A 17,271-nucleotide genomic window follows, 5' to 3' on the forward strand; every position below is an offset into this window, starting at 1 on the left:
TTTGCCAGAAACATACACAGATCAGTGTGATCCATGTATGTTTCTGCCTGTAAATAGTCTAAAAAGGGTTAAGTTTAAAAGAAAAAAGGCGTAGGATCCCCCCCAAAAAGCATAACCAGCCCAGGACTGCTCAGCCAGTCCTGGTTCCTAATATTAAGGGAAAAAACATGTAGGGTTCCCCTGTAATGTGATAGGGTCTCCTGGCTGTGGCATTACATCCAGGTCAGTTTGGGTCCAGTGCTGGTTTTAAATATAGGGGGACCCCTATACATTTTTTCCCCCTGTATTTAAAACCAGGACTGGCCCTGCAGTCAGGTGCTGGTTCCTAAATCATGGGGGAACACTACACATTTTTCCCCGTAAATTTAGGAATCAGGACTGGCTGAGCAGTCCGGGGCTGGTTATGTTTTTTTTTTTTGGGGGGGAGGGGCCCTATGTAATTTTTTTTATTCAATTTACCTTTATTAACAGGTATAACACACAAGCAGCTTTCACATATCTCACTGATATTTGCAGGCTGCTTGCTCGGGAGAGTTTTGCAGAGAGAAAACACTGCAATATCGGGTGAGTAATCTCATCTAAACTTGCTACTCGGGGGAGATATCTCGATCTGCTTCACCATCGGAAAACTCACTCTCAGCTAAACTCACTTCTTAGTAAATTTGTGAGTTTCAAGAGCCTCAAATCACCCAAGTTTCTGCTATGCTAATCAAGTTGAAAAAAAAAACTCGATCAGACTCAAATCTTAGTAAATTTACCCCTAAGAATGATCAAAATGTACATTTTATAAACAAACAACTTTTCATATTACATACTACTTCTCAGTATGCTGTAATCAGTCAGGTCTGACCTACAAAGACACAGAAACACCATTTAAATTTAATATATGCTTGTTTGCTTTTCAAAAGAGAGTGAAGAATCTGTCTTCAGATGCAATTCTTTAGATATAAGAACGTACCTTTACACAATTGAAATCCTTATATTTACTCACACTTCACTGTGAGATATGTTTTTGTCGATTGGATTATTACTGTATAACATTTTGAGTGGGATGTGCTAAGCACCGTATCCCGATGCAGTACATACAGCTAATTATCAGGTACATACTGGTGATAATACCTAGAAAAAGACAAAGGACAGCTCTCCTTGTAAGAACTCTCCTTTGCGATAGAGGGACTTCCTGGTTTATGACCCAGAAGTCCCTCTGTCATTCTACACATGCGCAGAATAACGCACGTTCCACAGGGAGAGTTGGGAGGGATCCGATTGGATCCCTCTAAGGATGCGTCGCAAAAAGAAGCCCATAGGCTTCTATTGGGCAATGCTATCACAAGACGGCATTACCCACTGGGAACAAAGGGCCTGATTCAGACCCACTCGCAAGCGGCTGTCCGCTCGCAAGTGGGTCGATGTTGTGCACTGCGCATGCGCACGACGGCGGGAGCTACGTCGTGCGCATGCGCCAGACGCGACGAGCGAAGGACTTTCCTTCGCTCGTTGTGTCTGATCAAAGGGGGCGTGCTGTCGATGTTGATTGACAGCACGCCCCCTTTGGTGGGCGTGCCGGGGGCGTGCCTCCCTGACGGGGGCGTTCCCAAGGGAACGCCTACCGTCAGAAGCCGGCCCACTGACATCACTAGTGATGTCAGTGGGAGTGATTTTGGCTCTGATAGAGCCAAAATCACTCCGGGCCTTGCGGTTGAAAAACTCAACCGCAGGCTCCGGCTCGCAGTGGCGATGGTCGCGATGGTCAAGACCATCGCGGCCATCAAACTGCACGCTCGTATAGGCTGTGGGTGGTGACCCACAGCTATACGAGCGTCCAGGAGGACGCTCCATAATTATCGAGGGCGGCCCTCATTCAGAGCGTGCGCTCTGCTCAGAGCGTACGGCTCTGAATGAGGGCCAAACTCCACAATGTATCGTATTCTGGAATTTGGTACATATGTGATATGCTGTAAACCCCTAGAAACTGGATTTTGGGGGGCTTTACTCCAGTTTTTACCTTAGCATATCTCACCTTTGGGCCTGATTCAGATTTGGGAATAGAGTAAGATATAGCAAGTAACTGTACATCTTGGTAAAACCATGGTGCACTGCAGGTGGGGCAGGTGTAAAATGTGCAGAGCAGGGGCATCTTAAGAGAGGAGGGGGCCCGTGTGCATTCCCCGTGCAGGGCCCCTCATCTCTCTCCGGTGGCCGGCAGCCGACTGACGCGGCTGGCCAGCCGCCGGAGCATTAGTAGACTCTGGGCACAAGAGTGTGCCCGGAGTCTATTGCACATGCGCAGAACACCAGAAAAATGTCCGTGGTGGCCATTTTCCGGTGTTCTGAGCAGCGCTGGCGCCTGCCGCGGGACCACGGACAGGTAAGTTTAAAATAATATGGGTGCAGGGTGTGCAGTGCCGGGCCCCCCTGGACCCGGGGGCCCGTGTGCCCCGCACACACTGCACCAATTATAGATACGCCACTGGTGCAGAGAGAGTTAGATTTGGGAGGGATGTGTCCAAACTGATATCTAAATTGCAGAGTTAATATAAAGCTGTCCAGCATTTGTGGGCTACATGCAAAAGTAGCCAGTATTTACTCTGCATGCAAAAACATGTATGTATTTGTTTGTACCCCTTGTATTGCAATATGGTTTGTCCAGGTACACAGTTACTTGCTATATCGTACTGATTCAGCAAGGAACGCAGATGAGAATTCGCATGCACCCAGCTGATGTTGTCGCACTGCGCATGCGTATGCATCGCACTGCGCGTGCGTGAACTAGCCAGTGTGAGTGGGTAAGGGTACGCAGGCTACATGCAGTGTGTATGCATTGCAGACCCTTCCAATATTGATTGACAGGAAGTGCCGTTTGTGGGTGGTGACAGGGGGTGGACGAGCGAATGCAGGCGTGCCTGTGCGTTGGGATGCCGTTATATTGGCATGCATAATTAAGGCAGTGCGGCGGCATCCGCAGCCAGACAACTCGATGTACGCAGGAAGTGGCCAAAATCCTGCACGAGATCAGGTCCGATGGTTCTTCATGTTACAGATGTTTCCGCTGTCTTGCGGACTACTCAAGCTTTCAGTAAAGAGAAGTGGGCGGCATTGTGTAGTGCTGGGCGTCTGAGTCTTCTGCTGCGGTTGCCGTGCGTATGCATTGATTAGCATATATTCGCAGCGGCCGAGTGCGTGCTTGCGCACACTTTCATTCCTTGCTGAATCAGGCCCTCTATTCCCAAATATGAATCAGGACCTTTGTGTCTTATTACTCTTTCACCAAGTCTACTTTTTATGACAGTTTTAATGCTTGGGATTTGCTTGTGATTATTGTTTTGGCTATATATGGTAGTGCCACTACATCACACCACCTCCATATATTGTATTTGGTTTTAGGGTATACCTGAGTGTGATATAGGCTCACTTACACCCAATAAAGTGCCATATTTATATTCTTTACAATTTACAATTTCTATTATCTGTCTAATCTTAGTCTATGAGGAAATTGTGCTTTATTCTTCCTCTGTTCCTGCATTGGCTCCCTCCTCCTGTGTATAAAAGCAGTAAATGGCCCTATTGGATTTTGTCACATTTCATTTAAACTGTGAACAATGAAATAAAGCATGTACAGTATATATTACAATGACTGCCTTTGTTTCATCCTTAGAGAAAAACTCACAGAGCTAAAACATGAAAAACAAAAACTACTCGACAAGATCATGGATCAGTATAGAGTTTTGGAACCAGCTCCAGCCGTACACAGGTAAAGTCTCTTTATAGAGGTCCTAAGCGAAAGGCTACTAGACACCCTTCCCATTTGCAACTCCTTGTGGATTAAGAAGCATATGTATCTAGCCCTCTTTTACTTTACTTACTTAAATTCATGCATAAACTGCATGATTTAAGTATCATGGCTCTGTAGCAATAGCCTAATCCAACAGATATCACACAGATCCCCTTCAAGAGGCTAATTAGCACTTCAGACGCAGTCCCCATTATTATCAATGGGGACAGCAGTCTGACGCTATGTACAGTACAAAGCTCTAGATCTGGATTAAGATCTCATGGGGCCCTAGGCAAGATATCAGTTTGCCCCTGCCCTTCTCATTCAAATCATCCATACCATATTTATTACCCTACACACCGCTCCCCAACATTTGAATATAAACTGTTTGAACGGGTTGGGTATGGGATGCTGGCGGTCTGGATCCCAGCAGTCAGAATCCCGACGCCAGCATCCTGACAGGGTTAGGATACCGACACCTGTTGGTCGTTATCCTAACCCTCCCCCTCTCCCTACCCCTAACCCTCCTTCCCCAGTGCCTAAACCTAACCTCCCCCCTAGTGCCTACACCTAACCTCATCTTCCCCGCACTCTAAACCTAACCCTCCCCCTTAGTGCCTAACCCTAACCCTCCACCTAGTACCTAACCCTTAACCCCGCTACTTACCGTCAGCATGCCGGCAGTTGGGATGCTGGCGGTTCGGATGCCGGCGCTGGGATTCTGACAGGTGTCGGGATTCCGGCAACGGTATTCTAAGCGCAGGCATCCCATGTGTTGGGATATTAACTGTATTCCATTTGGATGTATGTCTTTAAACACAATCATTTTAGACTAAAACTGTAGATAAATAAACTAGGGATGTGCAGGCTCAGATAGGTTCGAATTTTCCCGCAAAGTTCAGATTTTTTCCGCCAAAAATCGGGTCTCAGAAAGAGGCAAAATGTCATCCTTCATGGACAAACATCATCTTCCATGGACTTCTGTCCGGGAATGATGATGTTTGTCCATAAAAGATAAAATTTTGCCTCTTTCTGAGACCCGATTTTCGGCGGGAAAAATACGAACTTGGCTGGAAAATTCGAACCTATCCGAGCCTGCACATCCCTAAAACAAACACACATAAATCTTCTCACTGGCACTAATGCGGGTATAAGCACAATTATATTAGAACCCGCACCTCAGTCACACTGCGGTAAGAGAATTATTATGAGTGTGCTGGCAGGAACACATCACATTTCTTCCTCTGCACCTGTTACATGAGATCAGTCTTTGTACAGTAGACTAGGAGCAATTTGATACGTCCAACAACTAAGCCGTCATCAGTAATTAGCTTCCCCACAAGATGCTGTATGTACAGAAGGATTAAACAGTAATTATCTATCTATTATATACTTTCTTTTCTAGGTAATATGCTGTCTGTATATTAGAAGAGAAGTGCTAAAACAAGGATACAGATAAATCTAATTGTATGAATTTGCATTCAGTCAGAAATGTCACTTGCACACGCTAACATGGAAGAATTTCTTTTAGAACAGTAAAGCTCCTCCTGCCTAATTTACTACACAAATTAGGTTGTACTTGGTTGATTACATATTACAGATAACTAAGGGCCTGATTCAGACCCACTCGCAAGCGGCTGTCCGCTCGCAAGTGGGTCGATGTTGTGCACTGCGCATGCGCAAGACGGCGGGAGCTCCGTCGTGCACATGCGCCAGACGCGACGAGCGAAGGACTTTCCTTCGCTCGTTGTGTCTGATCAAAGTGGGCGTGCTGTCGATGTTGATTGACAGCACGCCCCCTTTGGTGGGCGTGCCGGGGGCGTGCCTCCCTGACGGGGGCGTTCCCAAGGGAACGCCTACCATCAGAAGCCGGCCCACTGACATCACTAGTGGTGGGAGTGATTTTGGCTCTGATAGAGCCAAAATCACTCCGGGCCTTGCGGTTGAAAACCTCAACCGCAGGCTCTGGCTCGCAGTGGCGATGGTCGCGATGGTCAAGACCATCGCAGCCATCAAACTGCACGCTCGTATAGGCTGTGGGTGGTGACCCACAGCTATACGAGCGTCCAGGAGGACGCTCCATAATTATGGAGGCCGGCCCTCATTCAGAGCGTGCGCTCTGCTCAGAGCGTACGGCTCTGAATGAGGGCCTAAGATTCTATAGCCCCCTCCAGCCAGGCACAGTTTATTGAGAAAGAAAGGGCTTTAATGTTTAACATCGGCTGCTGGCAATTGGGCCCAAAGGGTCTCACCGGGCCCTAGGTGGCAGCCTGTACCTTGTCTGTAATTCAGCCCTGCCAGGTTTCAAAAAGTGGTAATCACTTTGGGCCTGATTCCGAAGCACAATCCACACGCACTGCCATGTTCACGGAGTTAAGCAATTATTTGCTACTGAGTATGTGCAAACACTCAGAAAACCTCTACGGCGCATGTGTTACACAGAGTGTACACACAAAGGTGCTGGTGCGCGCTGGAGAGATGGTATCAGCAATGGGGCAGAAAACTGATGGGCGTTTCTGGGCAGTGACTGGGAGAAGGCTAGAAGTGAATGCAAAAGTGGTCCGTCTCATGGGTCTGTCTCATGGGTCTGTTATGGGTGTGTCAGAGCGTTCCCAGATGCAAAGCCGCAGCCACAGAGGCCATAGGCCCTGATTCAGAGGAGCTTGCTATTTGCGAGCGCATGCTCTGAATCAGGGCGTTTTTTTTTTTTTAAAGCCGGCCTCCAGGCCGCTCGCTAAGCTGTGGGTGACCACCCACAGCTTTAGCGGGCGGCTTGGCGATGGTCGCGATTATCGCGACCATCGGGCTTGCGACAAGACCCTTGTGGTAGGGTCTCGTCCACCGCAAGCCCCAGTGAGCTTCCTGCTCTAATAAAAGTTCACTACTGACATCACATGTGATGTCAGTAGGGCTGCCCACAAACGAACGCCTCCGTTTGTGCAGCCACCCCCCCCGACCCGCCTACAAAACGGGGCGAGCTTTCGATCAACATCGACAGCCGCCCCGTTTTGCTGCGAGTCCTGAGCGAGTGAAGTTCTCACTCGCTCCGGGGCACGCGCAGTGAGCACGCACTGCCCTGACCATCGACCCACTTGCGAGCGATATGCGCTCGGAGCAGTGAAGCAAGTGCGCCTGCATGACCTACAGATCACGCATGCGCACAAGAGCCCCTGCGTCTGGCAGAAGGAGTCGGACACGGGCGGTTATGACAGCCCATCTCAGGCGTCAGGGAGTGAGAATACTGGCATACTCGGATGACCTCCTGATATTGACACAGTCTCCAGTTGTTTTACAACACCATCTCCAACTGACCATTGCCTGCCTAAAGACGCACGGCTGGATCATCAATTGCAAGAAGTCCTCCCTTTCTCCAATACAGCGTATGGTACATCTGGGGGCACTTCTGGATTCTCAGACACAAAGGGTGAATCTGCCAGGGGACAAGATTTTGGCCCTATTATTGCAAGTGCGCTAATTGCTTCACAAGCGAAGGGTATTCAGTTCCTGGGGTCAATGCTATCCACCTTCGACTTGGTGGAATAAGCTCAGTTCCACTCCAGGCCTCTGGACAAGGGTCGCCCATTCTAGATTCCAAATTGGGTGCTACTCACCACGGACACCAGTCTTCCTAAGGTAGTATCCTGTTTTCATGTGAATTAAGAGATTGTGGTTCCAGCCTTCCAGTCTTCAGACCCTTCTGTAGGTGAATCCATCCTGGATGTGGTCATGCTCTCCGCATCTATGTGGATCATACAAACTCTTTTAGAAAACCAGACATGCTTTTTGTGTTGTATAGTTTTCACAAATGAGGCTCGCTAGCTAACAAACAAACTCTGGCTTGATGGCTGCACATGACTATCTCTCAGCCTTACATGCAGGCTGATCTTCCTGTTCCAAACACGGTGACAGTACATTCTACTCGGTCTGTGGGACCATTGTTGGCGTTTCGACATGGTGCCTTTGCTGAACAATTGTGCAAGCTAGCCACGTGGTCTTCTGTCCACACCTTTCTTAAGTTCTACACCTTTGACTCCTTTACCTCTCAGGATGCTTCCTTTGGGCAGCGGATAATCCTTTCTGCTCAGGAGCATCCCCACCCTTAAGGGAACTGCTTTAGGACATCCCCATGGTATCCCTCTGGACCCCCTATGGACCCTGAAGAAGAAAATAAGAGTTACAGTAGACTTACTTTTGTTAACTCTTTTCTTCAAGGTTCATAAGGTCCACATGGCACCCACCCTGACGCACCTGGCTTCATTGGGTAATTTTTCTCTCGGTCACGGATTCCTTCATCTTCTGTGAGAGTGTTTCTGGTGTACATTGTCCTTCCTTCTCCTCTTTTCTTCTACGGCCTTGGACTTGTTTACAAAACTGAATGCCTGTGGCCAGGGGCGGGGTATATGTGGAGGAGGACCCAAAGCATCCTGGGAGCAGAAAGCTTAACTGTTTGGTGCCTGGATTACTCAAACCACATTTCCCCATGGTATCCCTGTGGACCCTATGGACCTAGAAGAAAAATAATTAAAAAAGGTAAGTCTACCATAACTCTTATTTTCTACAAAAGCAGGTGAAAATTTTCATTTTCACCTGCTTTTGTAGAAATGAAGTGATGATGAATAGACCCTATAGGGTGGATATTTTCGTAAAACATGAAATAAAATGCCTCAATACAGATTGAAAATAATCACAGCACTGCCATGATTATTGCTACATAGGCCCTTTACCTTGATGACAATATTCATTAAAACTATTTTCATTTTTTCTATTATATTATGTTGCTTAGTATAATATGCATACTTACCGTATAATATTGTATTAGAGTTTTGCACGGTTCTTTCTACTGATAGGTAGGAGCAATACATAGGAAATCTGTGGTTACATAACGCTTTTTCCTTATTTGCAGTCACAGGAGAGGTAACTGGATTGCTGATAAAATGAAGAGGCTCCTAAAGACCAAAGATAAGCCTTCAAAAGGTCCTGGAGAGACCCCTCGCTTTCTGAGCCCTCCCAAAGAGCACACTATGGAGCCAGAGAGCCCAACTAAAAGTATGGAGCCATTATTGTTTTAATTAGCATGGTTGAATCACAAATTGCTTTGCTGTAGGATTAATATACATCTTATATATTACTGACATCCTCATTTATATTATAGTCGGATAATGATGTCAATTCTATGACTGGTATGAATTCCAGTGACCACTCGTAGTAAGCCATCTAGAACTCAGGGCCTGATTCAGAGCTGAACGCTCTGACCAGAGCGCTCGCTCTGAATCAGGGCCGTCCTATTTAAATGTGGAGCGGCCTTTTGGATGCTCGCATAGCTGTGGGTTACCACCCACAGCTTATGCGAGCGTCCATGATGATGGTCGCGATGGTCAAAGACCATCACGACCATCGGGTTTGCGACGAGACCCTGCGGTAGGGTCTCGCTGCCGCAAGCCCAGGAGTGATTTTGGCTCTATCAGAGCCCAAATCACTCCCACTGACATCATTACTGATGTCAGTGGGTCCGGACTCAGACAGTAGGCATTCCCATGGGAATGCCTCCGTCTGACAGCCACGCCCCCGGCACGCCCACCAAAGGGGGCGTGCTGTCACTCACCGTTGACAGCACGCCCCCTTTGGTGCGAGACCCCGAGCGACGTATTTCTCGTCGCTCGCCGGGTCTCGCGCATGCGCACGACGGAGCTCCCTCCGTCGTGCGCATTCGCACAAAATCGACCCGCTTGCGAGTGACCTTTGCTCACGCGCGGGTCTGAATGACCCCCTCAGGCTTTTCCTGAGTTCTAGTTTTCCGCCACTAACAACCGCCCGTTGTTCCCTTAGAGATGAATTGCTCACCAGTACTTAGGTGGCCGCCTGGACTTACTGCTCGGAGTAGTAGCAGCTTACAGGAGTGTTGACTGGAATCCTGTGATGAGGGAAAGAGTCTTTTACAGGTAGAATTAATGGTATAGATTAGAGAGGTGCGGCTTGTGTGCCAATGGTGAGGCCAATGTGCCGATGATGCGGCAAATGTGCCGATGGTGCGGCAAGAGCCGATGGTAGGAAGCTGATAATAAGTTCTGCGGCTTTGAGAGCCGATGGTGCGGCAATAACCGATGGTAGACAGTTAATATGAGATGCTGCGGCTTTGGAAGTCGATGGTGCGACAAACATGCCGATGATGCGGCTTGTGTGCCGATGGTAGACAGTTGAATAGTAGATGCTGTGGCTTTGGGAGCCGATGGTGCGGCAAATGTGCGGATGATGCTGCAAATGTGCCAATGGTGCGGCTTGTGTGCCAATGGTGTGGCAATAGCCAATGGTAGATAGTTAATAGTAGATTCTGCTGGTTTGGGAGCCAATGGTGTGGCAAGTGTGCCGATGATGCAGCAAATGTGGCGATGGTGCGGTTTGTGTGCCGATGGTGCAGCAATAGCCGGTGGTAGACAGTTAATAGTAGATGCTGCAGCTTTGGAAGCCGATGGTGCGGCAAGTGTGCAGATGTTGTGGCAAATGTGCCAACCGTATGGCTTGTGTGCCGATGGCAGAGTCGGTAGTAGGTGCTGTGACTTTGAGAGCCGATGGCAGCGCAGTAGTATTGGTGCGGCTAGGGAGCCATAGAATAAGCTGGAGAGCCAGGGACAGCACGGAAGCTGCTGGTGTGGCAAAGGTGCCAAAGGTGCGTCAAGAGCCGATGGTAGAGGAGTAGGTAGTCGGTGCTGCGACTTGGAGTGCCGATGGCAGCACGGTGGTAAAGGGGTATAAGAATACCATCCAATCATGCTGTGCTATGAATAGCATGTCACTTTCTGAGGCGTGCCGATCGCCTAGCAACCGACGGCGCTGGAACAATAGCGTCAGTAAGAGGTAAACTGCTAAGAGAAAACAAGTTGTGACCGCAACTTGTAACAGTACTCCACTTGACGCTGGGTTGAAGAACCCCCAGAACCTGGTTTGTCCGGGAAATTTCTCTTTAACCTGGCAACATGCAGAGCAGTTTCAGGAACCCAGGAGGGTTCCTCCGGACCATAGCCCTTCCAGTGGACCAAGAACTGCAGATGACCCCTGGAAATTCTAGAGTTCAAGATCTTCCCCACTACAAACTCATGTTGACCGTGGACCATAACTGAAGCAGGCCTGGATGAGAACCTAGGTTTTAACTTGGCTGAACAGAAGACCGGCTTGAGCAAGGAACAGTGGAAGGTATTGTTGATACGGAGAGAGTTGGGTAATTGAAGTTTAAAGGCAACCGGGTTCACCTGTGAAATGATAGAAAACAGACCAATGAACCAAGGTCCCAACTTCTGCGTAGGTTGGAGGATGTTTAATGTTTTTGGTGGAGAGCCAAACCAAGTCGCCTTTCTTACATTCACATGACCTCCGATGCTTGTCAGCAGAATTTTTGGAGCAGAGAGATACCTTCTGAAGGCTTTGATGAACCTTACTCCAAATATAGTGGAGCCGAGAGAGAGACGGTTCAGCTGGTGAACTGGAGTCGAAAGAGTTTGCCCTCGGATGTTGCCCTGTGACACAAAAGAATGGGGATACCGAAGGTGCAGAATGGCTCCGGCTCCAACTTCTGAGGCATCCACTTCAAGGATGAACGGAAGATCCGGAATGGGATACCGAACACTGGGGCCTGAGTGAATGCGAGCTTAAGAGCTACAAAAGCATGGATTAATTTGGCTGACCAATTAAAGGTGTCCGCTCCTTTTTTGGTCAATTCAACAATGGGCGCAACGATGGTGGAAAAAGATTTGCTGAATCTGCGGTAATAGTTGGAGAAAGCGCTGAATCGATTTGAGGGAAGGCAGCTGGACCCACTTTTGAATAGCCTCCACTTTACTTGGATCCATGGAGAATCGGATGACATAGCCAAGGAAGGAAATCTGGGTGACATCAAAATCACACTTCTCCAGTTTAGCATAGAGGTGGTTTTCCCGTAATTTCTGAAGAACTAGGCGTACATGCTGATGATGTTGGTCCAGCAACTGGGAAAAAATGAGTATGTCACCCAGATACAAGACAACAAATATCCCTAGGAATTCCCGAAAGACATCATTGATGAGATCCTGGAAGACTGCCAGAGCATTGGAGAGGCCAAACGGCATGACCAGGTACTCATAATGTCCAGAATGGGTACTAAAGGCCATCTTCCACTCATCTCCACTTCTGATGCGGATGAGGTTGTATGCTCCTCGTAGGTCAATGTTTGAAAAGCCTGGCGCAGCTGATCAAAGAGTACCGAGATGAGAGGCAGTGGGTAGGAGTTTTTAATGATGATATTGTTTGAACCCCTGTAATCAATACAGGGACGGAGAGATCCGTCCTTCTTCTCCACAAAGAAGAAACCCGCTCCCACTGGTGACTTAGAGGGATGGATAAATCCTTTTGCCAAGGCGTCCTCGATGTAATCCCTCATGGCTTTATCCTCTGGAACAGAAAGGGAATACAACCGGCCTTTGGGTAATTTGGCACCCTTGGAAAAAACATCGTTGAAATCTCAGCAACTGCAGGTTGAACTGTCCGAACAGGGAGTGCTAGACATTGGGTCTGACAGGCATGGCTCCATTTTATGATTTCCCTAGAGGACCAATCTACTATGGGGTTATGATCACTGAGCCAGGGGAGACCGAGAATGACAGGGGCCAAGGGACAATGGAGGAGATAGAAAGACATGGTCTCTGAATGCAAAATTCCAGCTGACAAACGGAGAGGAGGCATTTTAAACGTAACATGACCTGACAAAATCAATCCTCCATCCAGAGGGATTTTCTGATCCAAAGGGATAACTGGTACACCCAGTTTGCGGAAGAAAAGGAAATCCATGAAGTTGCCTGCCGCCCCACTATCCAAAAATGCCAAAGTAGTCAGAGTGGAGTTAGCAAGTTGGATGGCTGCGGGAACTAGCATTGAGTTTTTGGAGGAAATGGGAGCCAGACCTAAGTGCAATTCCTCCCGAACACCTAGGCCTTGCCTTTTACCGGTTAGAGCAGACAATTATTCATGTATGCTCCTTGTCTCCGCAATACATACAGAGGCCTAGAGACCATCTACTGCATCTCTCCTAAGGTGATAGGCAAGATGCACCAATCTGCATAGGCTCTTCTGTGTCCGAAGGAGAGAATGAGGAGACCTGGTGGAAAGGTTCTGTTCTCGTCTTTGTTCCCGTAGACGCCGGTCAATCCTCATGGCCTGTTGCATGAGATCATCCAAGGACTCAGAAGGAAAATGCTGAACGAAAATGTCCTTGATGGCCTCAGAAAGGCGGTATTGGCTGCATAGAGCCGGATCATTCCAACCCAAGTCTGTTGCCCATCTGCGGAATTCTAAGGAGTAATCTTCTGCCGACTTCTGACCCTGTTTGAGGGAACGCAATTTAGACCGTGAAGAAGGCATCAACTGTCTGTAATGCAGCATGGGTTGAGGGCAATCCGAAGGCTCAAGTCTGTGGATCCCCCTGAAGGAGAGAGATTACCAGTCCCACTCATTGCAGCTACGTCCCTAAAGAGACTGTACGAAGCCTAAAGTAAAGTTTGCAAATTTTGTGGAAGTTTAAAAACTGTCAGCGAGCCCCAGAAAACCGATCTGGCAAGTTCATTTTCGGTGCTCGGAGAGGAACTAGAAGAACAGGAGAACGGCTCTCTTCAACACATAAGGAGAGCTACTTGACCTTCTGGATGAGAACTTGAATTTGAGCTGCAAGCACCTGGGCAGGGTTCTGCATCTGTTCCATGTTAGCCGAAGCTATCAGTCTGATATATTCTTTCTTGGGCCGACTATAATGTTATGAATTCCAGTGACCACTCCTAGTAAGCCATCTAGAAATCAGGCTATGAGGTTTTCCACCACTAACAACCGCCCGTTGTTCCCTTAGAGATGAATTGCTCACCGGTACTTAGGCGGCCATCTGGACTACTGCTCAGAGTAGTAGCAGCGTACAGGAGTTTCGACTAGAATCCTGTGATGAGGAAAAGAGGAAAAAGAGTCTTGTACAGGAAGCATTACTGGTATAGTTTATAAAGGTGCGGCTTGTGTGCCAATGATGCGGCAAATGTGCTGATGATGTGGCAAATGTGCCAATGGTGCGGCAAGAGCCGATGGTAGGAAGCTGATAATGAGTGCTGCGGCTTTGAGAGCCGATGGTGCGGCAAATGTGCAGATGGTGCTGCTTGTGTGCTGATGATGCGGCAATAGCCGATGGTAGACAGTTAATAGGAGATGCTGTGGCTTTGGGAGCCGATGGTGCAGCAAAAGTGCTGATGATGCAGCAAAAGTGCAGATGGTGTGGCTTGTGTGCCAATGGTGTGGCAATAGCCAATGGTTGACAGTTAATAGTAGATTATGCGGCTTTGGGAGCCAATGGTGTGGCAAATGTGCCTGATGATGTGGCAAATGTGCCAATGGTGCGGCTTGTGTGTCAATGGTGCAGCAATAGCCGATGTTAGACAGTTAATAGTAGATTCTGCGGCTTTGGCAGCCAATGGTGCGGCAAGTGTGCCGATGATGCGCTAAATGTGCCAACGATGCGGCTTGTGTGCCAATGGCAGAGTTGGTAGTAGGTGCTACGGCTTTGAGAGCCATTGGCAGCGCGGTAATATTGGTGCGGCTAGGAAGCCGTAGAAGAAGCTGGAGAGCCAAGGACAGCACGGAAGCTGCTGGTGCGGCAAAGGTGCGGTAAGAGCCGATGGTAAAGGAGTAGGTAGTCGGTGCTGCTGCTTAGAGAGCCAATGGCAGCACGGAGGTATAGGTGTGGCTAGGAAGCCATAGAGAAGCTGGAGAGGCGAGGACAGCACGGAAGCTGCTGGTGCGGCAAAGGTGCAGCAAAAGCCGATGGTAGAGGAGTAGGTAGTCAGTGCTACGGCTTGGAGAGCAGAATGCAGCACGGTGGTATAGGTGCGACTAGGAAGCCGTAGGGAAGCTGGAGAGCCGGAGATAGCATGGAAGACACTACGGAAAAACCAATATCTTCACCACGAGGAGGTACAGAACGCTGACCATGCATCCGAGCCGAGGGAACCCACAGATACGCTATAGTCGGCGAGGCGGCAAAAGTCCAGTGAGTTGAAATAAGAATATCATCCAATCATGCTGTGCTATGGATAGCATGTCACTTCCTGAGGCGTGCCGATCGCCTAGCAACCGACGGCGCTGGAACAATAGCATCAGTAAGAAGTAAACTGCTAGCAGAAAACAAGTCGTGACCGCGACTTGTAACAATGACATGACTTATTCTGAAAGCATTAGGAATGGAATGTATAGTCAGTGACTGTAGACAAGCAGCTTGTTTTGTTCCAAACTGAAAACGTCTTATAACAAATGTGCTCCCTAATGTAATTAGAAAAGATATTAGGAGTCACTTTGGAAGTTTGCAACCTTTTTAAAGCAAATGGCTTAAGTTAACCGTGTTCCTATTAAAATTGATAGTTGCAATTTTGTGAAAAAAAATGACATGTTCATATGAATACTGTCACAATAGTAGATCAGATCTGTACAAAAACAAAAACGATGATTTATTGTATTTACAATATATGTGTAAGAAAAACTATGTGAAGTATTTAATAGAAAAATATTATTTTTTGGTGATTTTCTTTCCCCCCTGCCCACGAAATACAAACAAAGGCAGTTAAAACAAAAAAATATATATAGATTTTTTTTTTCAGCAAAAAAAAAGTAAATGCATAAAAAGTTAAATCAGTGATTCCCAACCTCGGTTCTCAAGGCACACTTAAGCTGTATACACACGTAAAGATTTTCTGTCCAACCATCCAACTAGTTCAGTGGTTCTCAAACTCGGTCCTCAGGACCCCACACAGTTCACGTTTTGCAGGTCACCCAGCAGGTGCACAGGTGTAATCATTACTCAATGACACATTTTAAAAGGTCCACAGGTGGAGCCAATTATGTCACTTGTGTGGAGACATGGAAAACATGCACTGTTTGGGGTCCTGAGGACCGAGTTTGAGAACCTGTGAACTAGTTGATTGGTTGGAATGAAAATCTGGTAAGGTATGAAAGCAAATGACAATCAGTAATTTGCTCCCAAACGCCGGAAAATGGACAAAAACTGTTGTTTGAACAAAATTGTTTAGATCAAACATTTAACAAACTTGTCTGACGACCAATTTCATCTGTTTTCTGGCATTTAGGAGCAAATTGCTGATCATCAGTTACTCCCATACGTTACCAGATTTTCATTCCAACCAATCAACTAGTTGGATGGTTGGACAGAAAATCTTTATGTGTGTACCCAGCCTAACAGTCTTGGTTTTAATGTTATCTATGCTAAAGCACAGATGATTAAATCAAAATAACTGAGGTACTAATTAAGTAACCTGTGCTCAAGTATGGCTATCCTTAAATCCTCTACAGTTAGTGTGCCTTAATCATTAAGGTGTTAACAGGATAGTCATAATTGGGGGAATATTTATATTATTTACTTTTAATCTCATCAATATGTATAATATTACTCCTCAGCACACCCCGTGGTTCTTCGTCGCAGTAAAAGTTCTGCCAGTGTTTCAAATCAGCCTTCTCCCCGGTTCCGTCGATTGAAGCTAAGCTCCACCATTCGCACCAGTGAATCATTCAGTGATGCAGACTCTAGTCCCCGGGATAAATTCCGCCTGAGGCACAGGGGACAGGTCTATGATAGTGATGGGGAGGACGCGGTACCTGAGGGACGGAGAGAGAGCAAAGGAGAAGGGGCTGTAGAGAAGCCGAAAGCAACTGGTGGAGCAGATCACATCTGAGGATATGGCTGCTGGGAGAAATGGTGGCATATGGACAGAGCTCAACTTCCTATCATTCCATCTGCTAATCATTATCAGGGATCTGTTGTGCTGCACTCCATTAATTGGTTACATATTGTTAGGAGTGTTTCTGGTCAATTATAACAGTTCTACACCACATGCATGGTTAAAATGTATTCAATCATTAAATTATAAACAGCATATAGTTTTGCACTTGGTTTTGGTCATAACTGATTTATTTACTATTATTAATATTATTAGCATTTATTTATAAACTGGAGGACATATCTCTTAGGACCAGCATTTGTGGAGGGCAAAGTTAGCAATTACTATGGCCAGGGGTGACAGAATGTTTTCAGGGTGGGTGGCAAAATATAATTTCATTTTGGCACCCCTATATTAATATAAATATATACACACATACATATGTAACGATGGGGGAGGGTCTGGGCTGTCGTGGGGGGGTTTAGTGGCACCACATGGGGGGGTGCCGCAAACGGGGAGAGGTATGTGGGTTCAAGATGGGAGAGGTAAAGTCTTAAGCGGGAGCTGAGGGGTAAGAGGGGAGGAATATATAAAGTGGGAGGGAGAAGGCCACAGGGTTGGTCCCAGAAGAGGGGCCAGCTCGCAATTACTAGACACTGTAGGGGTTAGAGCTAGGTGGAGGGAGGAGGAGACGGGCCAAGAAGGGTTGTTCAGAGGGAGGAGGTGGAGCAGCTAGAAAGGGGAATAGCTCCATGCATGGCCCCTTGGTAACCTTGC

The 17,271-nt window shown here is 47.4% G+C and overlaps 1 protein-coding gene across 1 annotated transcript in view; it reads left to right on the forward strand.

Annotated features, from left to right (window-relative positions):
- The window catches only part of CCDC88B (coiled-coil and HOOK domain protein 88B), a 102,020-nt gene extending 85,098 nt beyond the window's left edge, over positions 1–16,922 (forward strand). The window contains exons 18-20 of the mRNA XM_088480095.1: positions 3,656–3,751; positions 8,676–8,818; positions 16,235–16,922. Of these exons, the coding sequence (XP_088336221.1) occupies positions 3,656–3,751; positions 8,676–8,818; positions 16,235–16,509 (514 nt within the window). The 3' untranslated portion in view covers positions 16,510–16,922. The remainder of the gene's footprint in view (positions 1–3,655; positions 3,752–8,675; positions 8,819–16,234) is intronic.
- Positions 16,923–17,271: the final 349 nt, after the last annotated feature.

The sequence above is a fragment of the Taudactylus pleione genome, unplaced genomic scaffold (assembly GCF_031769625.1).
Source record: "Taudactylus pleione unplaced genomic scaffold, aTauple2 ptg000250l, whole genome shotgun sequence".
NCBI classification, from domain to species: domain Eukaryota; kingdom Metazoa; phylum Chordata; class Amphibia; order Anura; family Myobatrachidae; genus Taudactylus; species Taudactylus pleione.